The sequence below is a fragment of the Rhamphochromis sp. 'chilingali' genome (assembly GCF_963969265.1).
Source record: "Rhamphochromis sp. 'chilingali' genome assembly, chromosome: 1".
NCBI classification, from domain to species: Eukaryota; Metazoa; Chordata; class Actinopteri; order Cichliformes; family Cichlidae; genus Rhamphochromis; species Rhamphochromis sp. 'chilingali'.
The window spans coordinates 5,561,150-5,581,071 of NC_137929.1; the positions used below are offsets into that span (position 1 = coordinate 5,561,150).

The window sequence follows — 19,922 nt, forward strand, 5'->3', positions numbered from 1 at the left end:
AATAGCGCAAAAAACTGCACATTCCAGGGTGGCCTTTTGTTGTGGCCACTGTTTGGGAGGGATGGTTATATTGTGTATCTGGAATGAATTTTAGGTCTCTACGTCCAACCCATGGGGAATGGGAGCAGTAACAAAAGTGTTGCGTTTATATTTTTGTTCAGTGTAGATATACTGTATAATGATATAAATAGCTCTGTGTCATTAGGCTATGGCACTGGTAAAAGGTTTAGCGTTAAAAGAGGAATTAGGCAAGGGTGTGGAAGCTCTCCGTTGTTGTTCATAATGGTTGTGGAGATGCTCGCAATTCTAATTAAAAACAGCAGCGTTGTTGGAATTGAGATTATGGATAATCTTTTAATAATTAGTCAACTTGCAGATGACACTACTCTTTTCTTAAAAAATGAACATCAGATCCCCCTGGTAAAACAAATAATCACTACATTCTCAAAAGCTTCAGGCTTAAAGTTAAATATAAATAAATGTGAATTATTGGCATTAAAAGAGTGTAATTCACAATCACTGTACGATATAAAGGTGAAGAAGGAGGTAAAATATTTGGGCATCACAATTTCAAAAGATCACAAAGTCTTAGAAAAAGTAAATATTTTAGATAATGTTGACAAATGTAAGACAATCTTAAATAAATGGTTACAGAGAGACATCACAATTTTTGGAAGAATATTATTAACCAAAATGGATAGTTCATCTAGATTTATATATCCAGCTTACTCTTTATCAATATCGAATAAAGTTATTAAGACAATTAATGGCTTGAATTTTAATTTTATTTGGAGGAATAAGTGCCATTATATATCTAAAGATGATTTGGTTAAACCATACATTGAAGGCGGTGGAAACGCAATTGATTTTGATGTAATGAATGGTGTTTTGAAACTTAAATGGTTAAAATCCTTCCTAAATAATCCACACTCCATTTGGTTTTTTATACCAAATAAGGTCTTCAACACACTGGGGGGTATCGACTTTCTCCTAAAGTGTGACTTTGAAATTACTAAGCTACCTGCTAAACTCTGAATTCCATAAACAGGTCCTTCTTTATTGGAAAATGTTATTTAAACATAATTTCACTCCACATAATAGCCCAATTTGGAACAATAGATATATGCTGATAAACAGAAAATCTATTTTTATTCAAGATTGGTTATCAAAAGGTGTTTGGGCAATTGCCCATTTTGTAGATGAGGAAGGACATGTTCTAGGACATCAAGATTTTTGCCAGAAGTTTAATATCCAATGTTCTAAAAGTAAATTTAATCGGGTTATAAAATCCATTCCATTGTCACTTAAAAACATAGTTGTAAATGATATAATATATTCTGACATCTCCCCCAAGTTAAGGCAATTATATATAGATGGTATTCGATTTTGTGATGTTAAATGCAACAATAAGTTTCTTAGATCTTCATTAAGGAGTCTTTATTCTCCAAATTTACTTAGACGTAATTACATATTAAAAGATTTCCAAAGGAAAGAAATTGAAAAAATAAGAACTGATTATATCACCTTCCCTATCCCTCCTAAAGGGAAAGAAGTCCAATTTAAAATCTTGAATAAAATTTACCCGACAAATAGACTCCTTAGTGATAGATTCAAAATAGAAACAGGTAATTGTGCATTTTGTGAAACAGAAGAGGAGGATTTGGATCATCTATTCTTTTTGTGCAATTTTATACAAATATTTTGGTTGGATTTTCATACCTGGCTTTATTCCAAGGGGATTCAAATTACCCCATTTACCCTAAATATGATAATGTTTGGAGTGTTTTTGAAAGAAAAGAAAGCTAATTATGGTGTTAATGTGTTATTAATCTTGTGCAAGCATTTTATACATAAATGTCGTTTTTTTAAGACTAAACCAACACTAGCTTACTGGAAAAACGACTTAAACCTGTTGGTTAAATCTTTGACTTTAGTTAAGAAGAAAAAGGCTGCTTCTTTTATTTCCTTTATAGAAGATTTTGATTTAGTGAGTTAATAATTTGTTGAATTATGTGACCCCATCTTTGTATTTTATTTTCACTATGCATGAAAGTTCCTAATATGTAAGAAAGGTCTATTCTCTGAATCTGTAATATATGGTGCATTTTGTTTGTATGTTTATATTACTAATAAAAAAAATAAAAATAAAAAAAATAAATATATATATATTAGGGGTGCAACGATACTCAAAATTCACGGTTCGGTTCGATACTTTGGTGTCACGGTTCGATATTTTTTCGATACAAAAAAAATGTTCATGCATTTTTAATTTGTCATTTATTAAAATTATAAATATATATTTTAACACAAAAGTACAGTTTTTAAATTTAACCCTAACCCTTGTGCGTGTTGTTTTTTAGCTCGTCATATTGCAGCCACAGAAATTCTTCTGTCCATGAAACCATAAAGCTGCACTTTCTTTTTGCCTTATAGTCTGATTTGTCATAACTTCTCCGTTTTGTGGTAAGCTTTTCTTTGGCTGTCACTTCTTCACCCTGACCTGTCTTATTTGGCTCAGCAGAACTAAAATATATATCCTGCTGCTTTTACACGCGCACTCACATAAGCTCAGCGATTCTCTGCGCGATCAACCTCTCACATGTTTAAGCTGCGGGAGATTTCACTTGTCATGTTTGCATAGTAAGCTAACAATTAATAAGACGATGTCAGAGGAATTGGTGCACAAATTATCATCACTCACAGATCAGTGCTGTCGCTCTCTATACACAGTTCGCGCGATTGCAAAGTGAAAGCAAAAAAACAAGCGCAAATTCAAACACGATTTCAATATGTCACATATTGACAGTGGCTCACCCAATGACAAAATTACCCAGCTACATTTCTGAAAGAATGCAAAAGCATTGACATATATTTTTCCTTCCTACAATAGCCCGACAGGCAGGGCAGAGATAGCCCCGGGACATCGGGCTAGCGATATTGCGAGCCCTGTATCTGATTGAGGAATCACTCATCTTTGGAAAAGAGAGTTTATTACAGAGAAATGTCTCTTTCCAAAATAAAAGCTATACTATCCGCTTCTTCTGGGCTATATTCTCAGCAGCATATTAAACATATCAGGTCTCCATAAGGAGAATCCTGTGCTAACAGCTGTCTAAATGACTCGGCTAAAGTTTGTAGCATGCATGCTTGTTGTTTTTGTCTTTGCACTAGGATGATGTCGGTGTAAATGTGCAGTCATATTCGTTGTGTTCCCACTAGTGCTTTCAGGTTAATCTCGTTGAAATAACCTTAACGCCACAACACGGCAAATCTCCGTTAACGAGCTACCCTATACAGAGGGGCTAGACGGCCAACACGTTAACGAGCTAACTGCGCTAACACACTAGCTCCCACCCATGTAATTGAACATTGCATGGCACATCCAACATACTGTTTTACTTTAGTCCATGACTCGCTTACCTTCAGGGTCATACGTCACATGAAAACCAAAATAATTCCAAACGCCAGATCTGAATGAGGGTGGGGAGGTCCACTTCTGTCTCGCTAGCTTGCCCTGCGCTCTTCCTTCTGACCATGCTGTCTGTGTTGAGTGCTCAGTGAATCTGCGTTCGACTACTCCGCCTAGGCTGCACTCTCGAGCCTAGGCGGAGTAGTCAAATGCAGATTCACTGAGTGCTCAACACAGACAGCATCGTCAGAAGGAAAGTTGATAAAATAAATTACAAATTTTGTATTGTTCTTTTTTTTTTTCTCCCCTTTGGTTTTCTTTCTTTCTCTCCCCCTCTTTCTTTCATTCTTTCCCCCTGTCCTATCCCACAGTCATGTCTGTCCCGTTTGCAACTGAAAATAAAATAAATTCATAATTATAATAAAGGTCAATCAAATGGACCAATATGATGATCCACTTAAAATAAATCCTCTTGGCATCTTTCTTGGCCTCAAGACAACAATTCTGATGGCTATAGATCCAAACGGGACACAAAAAAAAAAAAAAAAAAAAATTGAAAAAAATTGTATTGTTCGATACATATGCGTACCGAACCGAAAGCACTGTATCGAACGGTTCAATATCGATACGAATATCGTTGCACCCCTAATATATATATATATATATATCGCTCTATCGCGATAGCGCATGTTGATGATGTCATCAAGCTGTGCCTTTTTTGGTCTAAAGCATCGCAGCGGCTACGCTGGTCGTGTCCAAATTCATGGGCTGCATCCTCCTGAGGACCCAGCCTTCGCGGTCTACGTGGGCCGGGTCCTCAGAAGGTCGAGTAGGCCGGAAGTAAACGGCCGTGAAATTGGACGGTCTAGCCTTCAGATTAGCATCACCGCTGTCTCGGTGGAGTTTAATAAACTCAGCCGTCTGCTCCTTGCTATCTAAAATATAACAGGACACTGGCGTAAATTCTCGACTGTCTCATACTTCTGTTTAATCAGTTTTCTGTTTCACGTTTAGTCAGCTGTGTAAAAACCAAGGAGGAACCCACCCGGGGGATTAATAAAGTTTTATTTTATCTAATCTAATCTAATAACTTTAATCTTAGCCAAACCGATTTACTCACGAAGAAACAAAACACTGAAAAAAAGCCCAACAATAAAATTTTTAGGTTGTCTAAGTGACTTATACATTACGTTTAAATCGAGCAGCGATAGTCCGCGGTGATCTGAAAATGATGTGCCGGGAGTTGTGCCGTTCTCGGCCGCATCAGTAACCCTCGAGCTCCCGGCTAGCTGGGTAGCAGACGTCTCCGAAAACGTCGAAGCACTTTTGCAAATATGCGATACCTTGATAAACCGAGCAGATATTTGATGTTTACACAGCTACTTTCTCGCATGAAAATATGTTAAAAGTTTATTTTGTGACACAGAAAGATTAAAAAGAGTAATTTTAAAACTTAGTAGCGGCCGCCATTGTTGGAAACTGGAGTTTGGCTGGGCCGCGCTATGAATTCTGGGATATGGTAGGCCACGAAGGACACACCCGACCCATCCTTCAAATTCGGGGAAAAGGAGGACGCATTTGTCGGCTGCATTCGGAGGAGTCTACGAATTTGGACAGCCTTCGGCACGTCGCTGTGACGTAATCGGTCTACAAATGCGGCCTCAGGAGGATGCAGCCCATGAATTTGGACACGACCAACCATTATCCTCTTCAAATTATGGCGGGCGACAGTCATAACAAAGAGATAAAGCACTTTTGAAATACGGGGAAAGCCAAAAACTGCACTTCCTCCACTTCCGTAACATTGATTCATTAATGTTGAATTCTCTCGCAGCTGCTCTATTCCCATGTTGTTGCAGTATATTAATCAGAATCAGAATCAGAATACTTTATTGATCCCTGGGGGAAATTATTTTTTGTTACAGTGCTCCATTTTAAACCAACATTAAGACAAGACAGACAATACACTAACTAAGAATAGTACAATATATACATATATATACATACATACATACATACATACATAAGTCACTCATAAATAAATAGCTGGAAAAGAAACATGTGTAGTTGTAGCAGCAAACAGTGTGTTAAGTGGATGCGTTGTACAGGGAGATGGCCACAGGCAGGAATGATTTCCTGTGTCGTTCAGTGGTGCTTTTCGGTAATCTCAGTCTCTCACTGAACGAGCTCCTGTGACTGACCAGCATGTCATGGAGTGGGTGGGAGGTGTCATCCAACATAGTCTTTATCTTGGACAGCATCCGCCTCTCCAACACCACCTTGAGGGAGTCCAGCTCCATCCCCACAACATTGCTGGCCTTACGGATCAGTTTATTAAGTCTGTTGGCATCTGCGACCCTCAGCCTGCTCCCCCAGCATGCAACAGCATAGAGGATCGCACTGGCCACAACAGACTCATAGAAAATCCTCAGCATTTTCTGGCAGATGTTGAAGGACCTCAGTCACCTCAAAAAATAGAGACGACTCTGGCCCTTCCTGTAAAGTGCTGTGGTGTTTTTAGCCCAGTCCAGTTTATTGTCAATGTGTACTCCAAGGTATTTATAGTCCTCCACAATGTCAACACTGACCCCCTGGATTGAAACAGGGGTCAAGTGTTTCCTGGTCTTCCTGAAGTCCACGATCAGTTCCTTGGTCTTTGCCACGTTGAGCTGCAGATGATTCTGCTCACACCACGTGACAAAGGAGTCGACCACAGCCCGGTACTCTGTCTCATCATCCCTGCTGATGCATCCAACCACCGCAGAGTCATCAGAAAACTTCTGAAGATAGCAGGTCTCTGTGCAGTGGCTGAAGTCTGTGGTGTAGAGGGTGAAGAGGAAGGGGGAGAGGACAGTCCCCTGTGGTGCCCCTGTGTTGCTGATCACCTTGTCAGACACACACTGTGGGAGACGTACATATTGTGGTCTTCCTGTCAGGTAATCAACAATCCAGGACACCAGAGAAGCATCCACCTGCATCGCTGCTAACTTATCACCCAGGAGGGTCGGCCTGATGGTGTTGAAAGCACTGGAAAAGTCAAAAAACATGACCCTCACAGTGCTCGCCGGCTGGTCCAGATGGGTGTAGACACGATTGAGCAGGTAGATGATGGCGTCCTCAGTTCCGAGACGAATCATAACTAACCTCGTATTGTGGATGGATGATTTCAGTTGTTCTCCTGACTGAAGTTTGGCCCGTGTACAGCATCCTGCTATGTGATTGCATTTGTCCCTGACCACCAGAATCCCTCACGTTAACTTTTATCGAGTGGAAAAAAAGTTGGGGTTCATCCTCCAGCTTCACTGTGCTAATGTTATGCTAACATAGCTGTGTCGCTAGCAATCACGTAGCACAACATTATATACCAGGTAGTCCAACTTCAGTAACCCTGCAAACGCCACTGCTGTTTAGTTTCCTGTCTTTATGTTAGAAGTGACAGCAGAGCTGTTTGAATTAGTTTCAAAAATCTCAGTCAGAACATGCTATGAAATGTTTAGGTGGAAACTAGCGAGCTAACTTCCTGTTAACTTCTAACTCCGTTAAATTTAATAAATTCTGTTTTCATGGATGTTAAACTTAATTGTTACACCTGGTAAAGCAGCAATGCTGATGATTTTATTAAAGATGTAAGAATTTAGACCGTTTTTAACTCTTAGTGTTCGTTTGACTTTGGGACCTGAAGCGGACAGAGTTTTAGACCCAGATTACTCCGCGAAGCTCCTCACCACGGCAGCCGTAATGCTCTGACAATCCATCAAGCAATGCGGCTTCGTAGCTTACCAAAGTTCTACTAAAACATTTTTTAACAGATTTCTGCACGCCCAAATCGGTTCGAGGTCAGTAAGCACAACCAGAATTCATACATAAGGCACACTCTTGATTTTTGAGAAAATTAAAGGATTGTAAGTCTGCCTTATAGTGTGGAAAATATGTTATACAGAAGAAAAGAATATATCGCGATATATATCGTTACCGCACATGCTTCAAATTATACCGTGATATGGATTTTAGGCCATATTGCCCAGCCCTAACTCCCAATTTATTTACAACATTTGAAACATACAGTGTAGCTCCGTCAAAACACTCCAAGGCCAAGTGAAAGTGCTGAGAGGGAAAAGATCATGATTAATGATTTATTTAAACTCATAACTGGGTGCAGCAGCTGAGCTTTGACCTGTGAGCTGCAGCTTAAGCTTCTTTTATGGTTCAGTGTTTAATGTGTAAACTGTTTATCACTGCAGAGACGCCTACAGGCTATCTACTGTTCAAAAGTGAATTGTTATATACAGTGTGGCAGCTGACCTTTGACCTGTGAGCTTCAGCCTCTTTGCTGAGTGTTTAATGCTCATCTATTGAAGCCTGCAGACACACCCACACACCATCTGATTCGTTCTCAGGGTTGTTTTCTGTGTGTTGGAGTTGGAGCAGAAACCTGCTGCAGGTTAATTATTGATCAAATTAATATCACAAAAGGTGCAGCAGCTGACCTTTGACCTGTGAGCTTCAGAGTCTTTGCTGGTGTGAAGTGTTTAATGTGACGCAGCCTGCAGACACAGACGACTGCTGACGGAGAAGAAGCAGAGGATTTTCTCTGTTTCTACACAGACCTGGTCCAGACAGCAGAGAGCTGCAGAGTGAAGACGTTCATTGGAAGAAGAAGCTGAGTAAGTTCAACGTCCTCTTTGAATCCTGGATCAGGAAGTGAATATTTGGTGTTTAAATAAGGTTTCTGTCTTTGACTCAGCCTGCTGTCACTTTGTTTCAGAGAGAAAAGGAGATTTTAGATTAACTGGTGTTCCTGCTGCTCCAGCATTAAAGCACAGTATAGGTGACTGCGCTGATGCCTGTTTATAATTTCACCAAAGCTAATAAACTGTTGGCTAAATTTTCTTGTTTTCAGATGTAAACAGAGGTGAGAGGAGGAGATAATAAGGATTAAATATTATGCTGAATAACTAAATTCTGCTAGTCTGTGACGTAACTCCCAGCAGCATCGCCTCATTTCTTTGACCTTTAACATGAGTTAGCTTAGCTAGCAGAGCAGCTATCTCTGCTGTCTGTCATGTGACCGAGTCAAGTGTGTGTAGTAGACTTGTTAGCATAGCTAGCAGGCTGACAGAGGCTAGCAAACTGTGTGAACACTTTGTAAGAGGTGAGCAGTAAAGGATAAGGAGCTCCTCCAAATGCTGATAATGCACTTAACCTGAATTTTCTGCTTGTTACATTATATGTGATGTTCAGTCAAAAACAATTACTTAAATTAACATTATTATTAGTATTATTATTATTCATAACATGGCTCCCTACTGTAGTGGTTTGAACAACTGATCTGTGGTTATTGTGTCCCTGCAAATTCAACAATGCGCCTCAATGCAAAGCATCAAATAAACATTTTTATTATCAAGTCATTCGACCTACTGGTTGAATCACCGTAGCTCTGACAGTGAAGCACACTCATTTTTATTGGTAGTCACCTTGTGAGCAATGTTCCCTCTAAGCTGCGCACGTGCGCAATTCAACCTGCCAACACGGACGATGATGCAGTTCTACACTGCAATCATCGAGTCCATCCTCACCTCCTCCATCACCGTGTGGTACGCTGGAGCCACTATCAGGGACAAACAGAGACTGCAGCGTGTTGTGCGCTCTGCTGAGAAGGTCATTGGCTGCAGACTCCCATCTCTGCAGGACCTGTACACCTGCAGGACCTGTACACCTCCAGGACACTGCGGCGTGCAGCTCGGATCTCAGCTGACCCTTCTCACCCTGGACACAGTCTGTTTGACCTGCTCCCCTCAGGCAGGAGGCTCCGGTCCATTCGCACCAGAACCTCTCGCCATAAGAACAGTTTCTTCCCCTCTGCTGTTGGACTCATGAACAATAACCGTATGACTGTCCCCGCCACAAACACAGGACCCTACGCTGTGTCACTGCATCATTCCATGTTTGGCACTGATCACCACCTGCACTCATGTATATATCTTTCTACGTAGCACTTTTAATTCTTATTCTCATGTATATATCTAATGTATATCTCATGCACATATCTTTCTACGTAGCACTTTTAATTCTTATTCTCATGTATATATCTCATGTATATCTCATGCACATATCTTTCTACGTAGCACTTTTAATTCTTATTCCTACTTTTATTTTTTTCATGTCTATTTAAGCGCAATTTATGACAGTTTGTTTGCACTGAAGCACCGCAGCAATTTCCTAATGTTGTAAACCTGCTCAACATTTGGCAATAAACCCCTTTCTGATTCTGATTCTGATTCTGAATTGCGCACTGTTGGCACGGTCTCTGCGCAGAGAAAATCTGTGTTGCGCACACAAAAAGAATTCTAACCTGAATTGAAATTAAAGTAAACCAATCAAAACATGGCATTTAGTTGTTAAGAAACGGAGTGACGGCGTGTTTGAGATGTGAGAGATTTGAGGCGTTTAGAGCAAATCTTGTGTAGTTAGTGTGTAGTTAGTGTGTAGTTAGTGTGTAGTGTAGTCAATAGTGTTGTTGTGTGTGTCAGAACAATGAGGCGACTGCTGAGTGTTACAGGTGTTACAGCAGTGACACATCTGCTGCTGTCAGGCCTGCAGGTATCAGGCTGTTGTTCTCCTTCATCTCATAGAGGACAGGGATTATTTTTTGGAGCGGCACAAATAATTTGTGTAGCATCAGATTTGATGCAGAACAGCTGATTGTTCTGTAAATAGTTTGAAATGTTTATTTTAAAAAAACACCTTGGCTGCATTTTTAGGTAAACAGCTGCAAAAAACTTTGTTTGCATAACTCAGTTACTTTTTTGAAGAAGTAACTATATAATTAACTGCCCAACTGTCAGGGGTTTTGACATTTATTTTCACAAGTAAGAGAAAATAAGACACTTGCAGACCAAATCAGAGAGTTTTAAGACATGCGCATGGGTGTGTGCCTCTCAGCAAAATCACACACACAGAATGCATGTCTTGTTCCTTTATTTATAGGGTAAGAAACTGATTACATAGTACTTCCTCTTTTCAGTTACAGGAGGAGAGTTCAGGCATTATCTCAACCTGTCTGACCTTTCAGACTGGGGTAAAGAATACAGAAGTTTATCATGCTTATCTGACATCACAGATACTAAAAAAGAATACATTGCGTTTGTGTTAACAAATAGACTCAGTTACGTGAAAATATATGAACACTAGAAAATAAAACACACTTGATTATATTGTATTTGAATATAAAGCACATTTGATTATACTTGATCATATTGCATAATAAAAATCCTCTATCACCAACATTGGTCATTATTTACTGTATGTTGCAGACAGAGTTACAGACTCTCTCCCAGACCACAGACTCATAATACAAGTCAGAGCTTTATAAAAAAAAAAAGAAAGTTGTGTTTTCAAAATTGGAGTTCAAGTTTTTTTTTTCCTTCCAATAGTGTTAACATACTACACACGTCATGAACAAGATTTTTTTAAATTTTCATTGTAAGTGGGCTAAAGCAGTTAATTAAAAGTAGTCCATCAACTGAAAGGTTTAAAATGTTCACACGTGTTGGACTGACTGAAGCTTCCAGTCACAGTGACTCAGTGTGTGTCAGTGAATGCATCGTGTGTGCTTCAGGCTCCACCTAGTGGACTGATAGCAGAGCAGCTGATGAATTTGAAGAGTGTGGCCTTTTTGCACACAGCCTGTAAATGTCAACAACAAAAGGAGTGTGTAAAACATGTATATTGTAGTGATGCAGTGTACTGTGTATATTTATACTGGCAGTATGGAACATGATTATTTGGAAATGCCTAAAATGGAAATGATCATATACTGTGAAGTGAGGTGTGGACAGTGGTTGTGCTTTTGTAACATTGAGGCAAGGACAGTGATTAGTGTTTAGGGGACACATCATTGGTTTTTATTAAAAAGAAACAGTTTCTCCACTGTGGCAGGTCGTAGGCGATTTTTTTTTTCTAAACTGTCTCTAACTCTCACTAACCGCAACTCTCCATCAAACGCCCACATTTTGTCTGAGGGGTTTATATCGCTGTCATAGCTCGCGGCAAAGTTCGAACCGCTTCCTGAACCAGTCACGTGGTACAGCCGGGCAGCGAGGCTTCGGACGTCATCATTTTCAGCTCCTCCCATAAATGAAGCAAGCCTCGATACGCGCTTCGCGGAAACGCCCCCTCCATTACTCGACACACGCTTCGAAGCCTCGATACAGAACGTCACATCACTAGTTAAAGCTGAGTAAACACTGACCCCAGACCAGCACCGTGATAAAGTGAGCTGCTGCTGCTGAACTTGAACAGGTAACAAAGTGATGAGCAGTCAGGCTGCAGGTTTCTACCTGTTCATGTTTCTACAGTAGAATCACTTTGAAGTGTCTTTGTGCTGTTTCATCTTTGATTTGTGTTCATAAACACTCAGAGAAACATCACGTGACCTCATCAGGATCTGTGTTGGTGTGTGGGGCTGTACCTCAGCTTTATGTTGTTACATGCTCATTTGTTCATTTTACACAGTAACATCAAAGTAATGTTATGAGGAGTAATGAAGTAACGTACTCCATTACTTTTAATTAAAGTGTTCTGTGTAATATGTGTAATAATGACTGTTTTGAGTAATGACCAACACTGATCACAACAAAGAGGAAATGCCTCCAACATGCACAAACATTTGAGCCACAACATGCAGTTAATGTGCACAAATGTCTTTGATATGCTGCTCAGTGATGGTGGTGACTGTCAGAGCAGAGCTACTGAGAATCAATAAGTAATATCAATGATGGGATCAGAATCACTAAATTCTTCTCATCCCTGTCAGTATCATACATGTGCTGTATAATGTGATAAATGTAGAGGTGCTGGCTGTTCTCTCACTCTGCTGTTTAGCTGTAAAGGACGCCTCCCTGCCTTTGTCTCATTCATGACCTTTAATAGTCTCTTCTAACATGCAGAGATCTGTATGATCTGTTTCATAGAGTCTAACCAGCCTGTACAGGTAACAACAACAGTCACTGCATCACTGACACACAAACGTCATCTCTGTCAATAACAACATTCATACATGGAATAAAAACACATCAGTGGATCATTGCTGGAGCTGATGTTTGTGCTCCTGGTGCAAAGGCTCTCAGTTTCCTCCTTGAAATAACATCAGTGGTGGGTCAGCGACATGCTTTCTTTCCCTCTCAGGTTTAAATATCTGGGACTCTCCACCGTTTGGTTTTAGAGCTGAAGAAGCTTCTCAGATGAAACGTCTTCCAGAAACTTAAAGACGTCTCTTTTCTCTCCAAGCTCCTTAGATCACATGACCTGGATGACTGAACCTACAGACATATTGACCTGGTTTCATGGTCACATGACAGGTCAGAGGTCAGTTCCTCCTGTTAATGTGAACTCACTGAGTGTTTGTGGTTTACCTCTCAGACTGACTGAAGGTGATGATGGAGGAAGAGGAGGACAGAGCAGAGTCTGCAGGGTCCAGCTGTCCGTCTGTGAGGAGTGACCGGTCCAAAGGAAACAATCCAGCCTTCAGTGGTGAACCTGGAGCAACGAGGTCAGAGAGCTGAACTCACTGAGTAACAGAAATAATTCTGCACTGACATTATAATCAGTGTTGACTCTGGTTGATTGTCTGACTGTGTTTGTGAGCTGAGAGGAAATGAAAATGAGTTTGTAACAAAAATCAGTTTTGTCCAGTTTTCCTGTAAAAAGCTGAACTCTAATCTAAGAGGATGTTACTGACAGGAAACAGCTGCATTATCTGCAGTCTGTGTGATCACAGCTGCTTCAATCATGTTTGTGTCTGCAGAGGTCAGAGGTCACAGTCTGCAGGGTCCAGCTGTCCGTCTGTGAGGAGTGACCGGTCCAAAGGAAAGAATCCACACTTCAGTGGTGAACCTGGAGCAACGAGGTCAGAGAGCTGTGATGACTCCTTTACATGTTTGTGTTTCCTGGATAAATATGACCTGAAACATCCTCAGATTGTTACAAAGATTCATTAAAAAGAAAACAATGAAAGAGAAAAGATCCAAATGTTCGACTTGGTCATTTGCTGTTTGAGGACAGTGATGCTCATATCTGTGGGGAAAGTGTGACCTGAGTGGGTTCATGTTTGTCTTTAAAGAACAGAGCTGCTCTGATTCTCTTTGTGTCTGATCTGTTAAACAGTCTGAGAGGTCACACAGAGACCCAGCAGCTAAAGCCTGGATCATACTGGCTGCTGTTACTCCATCAGGACAACACTGAACCACAGTGGTGTGGATGTAGTGGATAAATCCCACCATACTGATGCTCAGAGTTAACCACAGGGAACAAAACCAGATGTTACCTTCAGATTGTGACCTTTGGAGTGGACGATGCAGATTTCAATAGAGAATAAATGTTGTTGTTTTTCAGCTGTGAAGAAAGAATCTAATTTTCTGAACTTAAGAATTTATGATGCTGGAAACAACATGGAGACTATAACACAACATTTCCACTGTGTTCATAGAATGAATGTAAAACTGTCAGACATTCATTAAATATGCAAAATGTCTACAGAAGCATCAGAGGGTCAGACGTGAAGCACTCAGTGATTTTGATCAAATGACTCATCAGTTATTGATCTGTACTACACTGATCTACCACGTTAGTAAAGCTGGTGTTCTGGTGGTGGAGGGAGACTCGGATCATGTTCTGGTTTTGGAGCAGTGATCTGCTGATGGTTCAGTTTGATGAGCTTCTTCAAAATCATCCCTGACATCACCACTGAAAGGACGTCCATGAAAACAGACTGAAAATTACTGATATGTTCACAATCTGAGAGTTTAAAACTTGACAGACTTGATTCAGATGAAGTTATTTGAGCAGAAACTCCTGGATCTTTATCCTGTGTTGATCTAATCCTTCATGGTTCCTCCACAGAGTGGAGCAGCAGAGCTCAGAGGTTCCCAGTGGTCAGTCTGCCCAGCAGCATCAAACACAGCTGGACTCCATATTTATGGTCTGTACATGTACAACAACTACTGTTACATCTGTTCTGTTCACAGTCATCTCCATGCTGCTCTTTGTAGACCAGTGGATCGTCAGTGTGTCCAACATGGATCTGATGTTTGGCTCCATGATTTCACTCTGGCTCATTCATAAATATTCTGTTCCAGCTGCTGGAGGACAACATCATCACTTTTGTGAAGAACGAGCTGAAGAAGATCCAGAAGGTTCTGAGTCCAGATTACCCAGAATGCTTAGAGAGTCAGAGGAGCAGCAGCAGAGAGGCATTTGTGAAGATCACAGTGGACTTCCTGAGGAGAATGAAGCAGGAGGAGCTGGCTGACCGTCTGCAGAGCAGTAAGAGGATTTATCTAAAGATTTAAGCTGCTGGATAAATGAACATTTTCCAGAGATGGAAGATGGAGCAACATGTTTTAAAGATTAGTTCTTTTTGGAATTGAGTGTTTATTTTTCTTCTCATTCAGAACTTCAAGCTCCAGTTTGTCATCGTAACCTTAAATCCACCCTGAAGAAGAAGTTCCAGTGTGTGTTTGAGGGCATCGCTAAAGCAGGAAACCCAACCCTCCTGAATCAGATCTACACAGAGCTCTACATCACAGAGGGAGGGACTGCAGAGGTCAATGATGAACATGAGGTCAGACAGATTGAAACAGCATCCAGGAAACCAGACAGACCAGAAACAACCATCAGACAAGAAGACATCTTTAAAGCCTCACCTGGAAGAGATGAACCAATCAGAACAGTGCTGACAAAGGGAGTGGCTGGCATTGGGAAAACAGTCTTAACACAGAAATACAGCCTGGACTGGGCTGAAGACAAAGCCAACCAGGACATCCAGTTCATATTTCCATTCACTTTCAGAGAGCTGAATGTGCTGAAAGAGGAAAAGTTCAGCTTGGTGGGACTTGTTCATCGCTTCTTTACTGAAACCAAAGAAGCAGGAATCTGCAGCTTTGAAGACTTCCAGGTTGTGTTCATCTTTGATGGTCTGGATGAGTGTCGACTTCCTCTGGACTTCCACAAAACTACAATCCTAACTGACCCTAGAAAGTCCACCTCAGTGGATGTGCTGCTGATAAACCTCATCAGGGGGAAACTGCTTCCCTCTGCTCGCCTCTGGATAACCACACGACCTGCAGCAGCCAATCAGATCCCTCCTGACTGTGTTGGCATGGTGACAGAGGTCAGAGGGTTCACTGACCCACAGAAGGAGGAGTACTTCAGGAAGAGATTCAGAGATGAGGAGCAGGCCAGCAGGATCATCTCCCACATCAAGACATCACGAAGCCTCCACATCATGTGCCACATCCCAGTCTTCTGCTGGATCACTGCTACAGTTCTGGAGGATGTGCTGGAAACCAGAGAGGGAGGACAGCTGCCCAACACCCTGACTGAGATGTACATCCACTTCCTGGTGGTTCAGGCCAAAGTGAAGAAGGTCAAGTATGATGGAGGAGCTGAGACAGATCCACACTGGAGTGCAGAGAGCAGGAAGATGATGGAGTCTCTGGGAAAACTGGCTTTTGATCAGCTGCAGAAAGGAAACCTGATCTTCTATGAATCAGACCTGACAGAGTGTGGCATCGATATCAGAGCAGCCTCAGTGTACTCAGGAGTGTTCACACAGATCTTTAAAGAGGAGAGAGGACTGTACCAGGACAAGGTGTTCTGCTTCATCCATCTGAGTGTTCAGGAGTTTCTGGCTGCTCTTCATGTCCATCTGACCTTCATCAACTCTGGACTCAATCTGCTGGAACAACAACAAACAACCTCCAAGAAGTCTGAAACAGGAGAATCTGCAAAGAAACACTTCTACCAGAGTGCTGTGAACAAGGCCTTACAGAGTCCAAATGGACACCTGGACTTGTTCCTCCGCTTCCTCCTGGGTCTTTCACTGCAGACCAATCAGACTCTCCTACGAGCCCTGATGACACAGACAGGAAGTAGCTCACTGACCAATCAGGAAACAGTCCAGTACATCAAGGAGAAGCTCAGTAAGAATCTGTCTGCAGAGAAAAGCATCAATCTGATCCACTGTCTGAATGAACTGAATGATCGTTCTCTAGTGGAGGAGATCCAACAGTCCCTGAGATCAGGAAGTCTCTCCACAGATAAACTGTCTCCTGCTCAGTGGTCAGCTCTGGTCTTCATCTTACTGTCATCAGAAGAAGATCTGGATGTGTTTGACCTGCAGAAATACTCTGCTTCAGAGGAGGCTCTTCTGAGGCTGCTGCCAGTGGTCAAAGCCTCCAACAAAGCTCTGTGAGTACATATGTGATCATAGCTTTAGCTTTTAAATGTTTATTCTAGTTAACACAGATCAGGTGGAACAACTCAAATAAAATATCAAAAATATTAAGTGGTCATCAGTACTCAGTTTGTTCAATACTGAATACAATGGAGCACAAATTGTCCACGTTTCTGAAATATTTCTGGGTGTAACTGTCACCAAAGTGCAATTTAGACCTGGCCTGTGGTTGTTATCTAAGTGATAATCATCAATTCTACTAAAACAAATACAAAATAAAGAAGTTTGACACATTCTGTTGATATCAAAAGCACACTGAACAATTCAGTGTTGTTTTACTGCTGTTCTCTCTTCACTTCTTCTCCTCTGATTCTCTCCACATGTTGCTCTGCATCAGTGCTCAGTTTCCTGACAAAACAAGATGAAATATTGCTAAATATAATAGTATCTCATTACGCTTCAACATAAGTGTTTTATTTTTGTAATTGTTTATCTGTTATTTTTCAGACTGAGTCACTGTGACCTGTCAGAGAGAAGCTGTGAAGCTCTGGCCTCAGGTCTCAGCTCTCAGACCTCTAATCTGAGACAGCTGGACCTGAGTAACATTAACCTGAAGGATTCAGGCGTGAAGCTTCTGTCTGAAGGACTGAAGAGTCCACACTGTACACTGGAAACTCTCAGGTGAGATCAAGCATTTTTCTTTCATCAACTGACAGAATTAGCAGATTAATAATAAGGCAGTCCTCTAATAAGAGGAGATGTGGAGGTGCTTTGAAGGGCAACGTACTCTTATGTTAACAAGACAGGAAGTAGTTCCTGGGAACTGCTTCCTTTGTTATTGTCTAAGTAGAAACATGATGGTGAAACAGTGATGAGTTTGCAGAGGTGGATCCACACAACACAACAATGCTGTTGCGTGCTGAAAGCAGACTTCTCACAGATTCTGAGGCTGCAGGTTTCATCACTGTCCAACCAAAATTCACTGAACCAGCGGTAAATGAACGTCCAAAACGACGCTTCATGTTTAAAAAACAGATGATCAGGGGGATTTGTGTTTACATCTTTTTTGTGTGATCTGTTCACCTGCTGTTTTAGCTGTTTGGTGGTTGTTGAGATGGTTTTGTGAACTTTTAGCTGAGATTCTGACGTTTCTGTAGATACCACACATGTCTAATTACTTTGTACAGCATGAATGGCCATAACGAGGTTTTTAACAGTAAGAAAAGTTGTAAAACTTCAGAAAATATAGTTAAAAGTCCAAAACCTTCTACGTCTGGTGGCTTGTGGTAAGGAGCAGATCAAACGAGTAAAGAATTACGTTATAATTATAAATGGCTTCAACAGCACATTCAGGTCTGTGAGACTCATTCAGACACTGAGCCGTGGCTCTGTGCTACATGCACATATTTCTGCATCTCTGCCATTCAGACACATTTTATATATAGTTTATTTTATGTAGTGTTCAATACTGAACTGTACATTTAGTCTTTTTAAAGGCAGCAAGTTTTATTCAGTGTTTTCATAAAAGCCTTATTTTTATCCATTTACTGCTATTAGGAAGAACACGTGAGGTTTAAGACCTGGACCAGTTTGAAACCTTTTGTCCTCCACAGTGGAAAATGGGTGGAAATAAAAATGGGTCTCACTTTAGCCAGCTCCTAATTTTATCAGTTCTACTCTCAGCGTCTCCTGTATATCTCCTGTATAAATGTTGCACTCAGCTTTGTGGTCTCCAATATCACTGAAATGCAGCCAGATGCTGCTCATTTTGCCTTTTCACTCTTTCCTGACACGCTTGCATTTCAGTACAGCTCCCATTTCTCTGTGTACTGGTCTCTACCACTACCCTTGCTGTCTATGGGACATGTCCTCTTTCACATAATGGTATGATCCCAGTCTGTCTCTTAAAGTGATTGGCCACATGGTTTGCTCATCAGAATAAAACCTCAGCCGTGCTCACATTGATTATCAGCAAGCCTGAAAATTCATCAATATTTGACATATGAAATTATCTCAAGGGCTTGATTTGGCCCACGGACCATATGTTTGACACCCCTGGTTTACACAGTTTGGTATTCAATGTACAAGTGAGCTAGCTCTCAGCTAACTAGCAGACAAGCTAACTGCTGGGACTGCGTCTTTCTAACAAGAGCGTCAGACACTCAGACTGGTTTCCTTTGTGGATGATGATGTGTTCTCACACTGATCCTTCATGCTGATGCTGCCATCCACCCACTGCTCCTGGATTCCTCATCATCATCTCCATCAGCCCTCACAATACTCCACCTTCATCAGCTTCATGTTCAGCAGCCTGGATGGACAGTAATTCTTTCCATGGGTTATGGTGGGACATTGAGAGCTGAAGTCAAACAGCAGTGAGAATGAAAGACTGATTCATTTCTATTTAGTCTTGTGATGTGCAGCTTTGTTCAGAGCATTAAGGCCCAGCAAAGATTACTGAGGTCATAGAGTCCTGATGAAACCTGTGTGCTTATAGAAACTGAGACCAGATGAACCAGAATAGAAGGACATTAAAATGAAGTGTCAGCTACACAAAGGCAAAGCTATTCAGTTGTTGCTGTGAGTTATTTAAATGGAGGATGGAGTCAGACTTTAAGCTGCTGGACTCAGTCACTATATCCTGTTGTCCTCATAGAACCTGGACACACAGACTCACCTGTGACACAGTGACACACAGTGTGGGCTACACACACATTAGAAAGTGGATCAGTCACACTTGTGCAATCATTTGTTGTGCTGGGAAACCATGAACACTGTGAATCACATTAATGGCTTTGTTACAGCAACATTCAATCATGAGTTCAAAAGTAGTGCATTGTGTACTTATTTTAATAGTACTGCAGTATGAGAAGTGCAACATTCAGTGTGCAGAAACAGATCAGGTGCTTTCTAACAGCAGTGTTCCCTTTAACACAGCAGCAGTTCAAATATTTCTGTCAGTCTGAGCTGAAACATGAATCTAATCAAATATCAAATCAAAGTTCTTTGCCTCTGCCAGGACGTTAACATTTGATCTAGTTTTTTACAAAGTTCCCTCAGCGTCCAGAGCCACCAACATACCTTTGATCAACAGCAAGTGAACATTTATAAATGTGTGTTTGCAGAACAGGAAGCAGCAGAACTATTGTTCTGTTATCAGGCAGCAGCACAAACGCTCATCAGCTCATTTACTGTGCAGGACTTTGAGTGTGTGAAGTGTGTGTTTGTGCTGGATTTCCTTTGGAGAATCTCAGTCAGAAACCAGACAAAGAAAAACTC

At 41.1% G+C, this 19,922-nt stretch overlaps 2 protein-coding genes across 3 annotated transcripts in view; both read left to right on the top strand.

Annotated features, from left to right (window-relative positions):
• Positions 1–19,922, top strand: part of LOC308398346 (uncharacterized protein) — a 178,563-nt gene that overhangs the window by 60,410 nt on the left and 98,231 nt on the right. The window lies entirely within an intron of this gene.
• Positions 7,558–19,922, top strand: part of LOC308399210 (protein NLRC3-like) — a 31,832-nt gene continuing 19,467 nt past the window's right edge. The window contains exons 1-7 of the mRNA XM_080886303.1: positions 7,558–8,073; positions 12,830–12,959; positions 13,215–13,316; positions 14,309–14,387; positions 14,545–14,731; positions 14,860–16,657; positions 17,151–17,324. Of these exons, the coding sequence (XP_080742429.1) occupies positions 12,844–12,959; positions 13,215–13,316; positions 14,309–14,387; positions 14,545–14,731; positions 14,860–16,657; positions 17,151–17,324 (2,456 nt within the window). The 5' untranslated portion in view covers positions 7,558–8,073; positions 12,830–12,843. The remainder of the gene's footprint in view (positions 8,074–12,829; positions 12,960–13,214; positions 13,317–14,308; positions 14,388–14,544; positions 14,732–14,859; positions 16,658–17,150; positions 17,325–19,922) is intronic.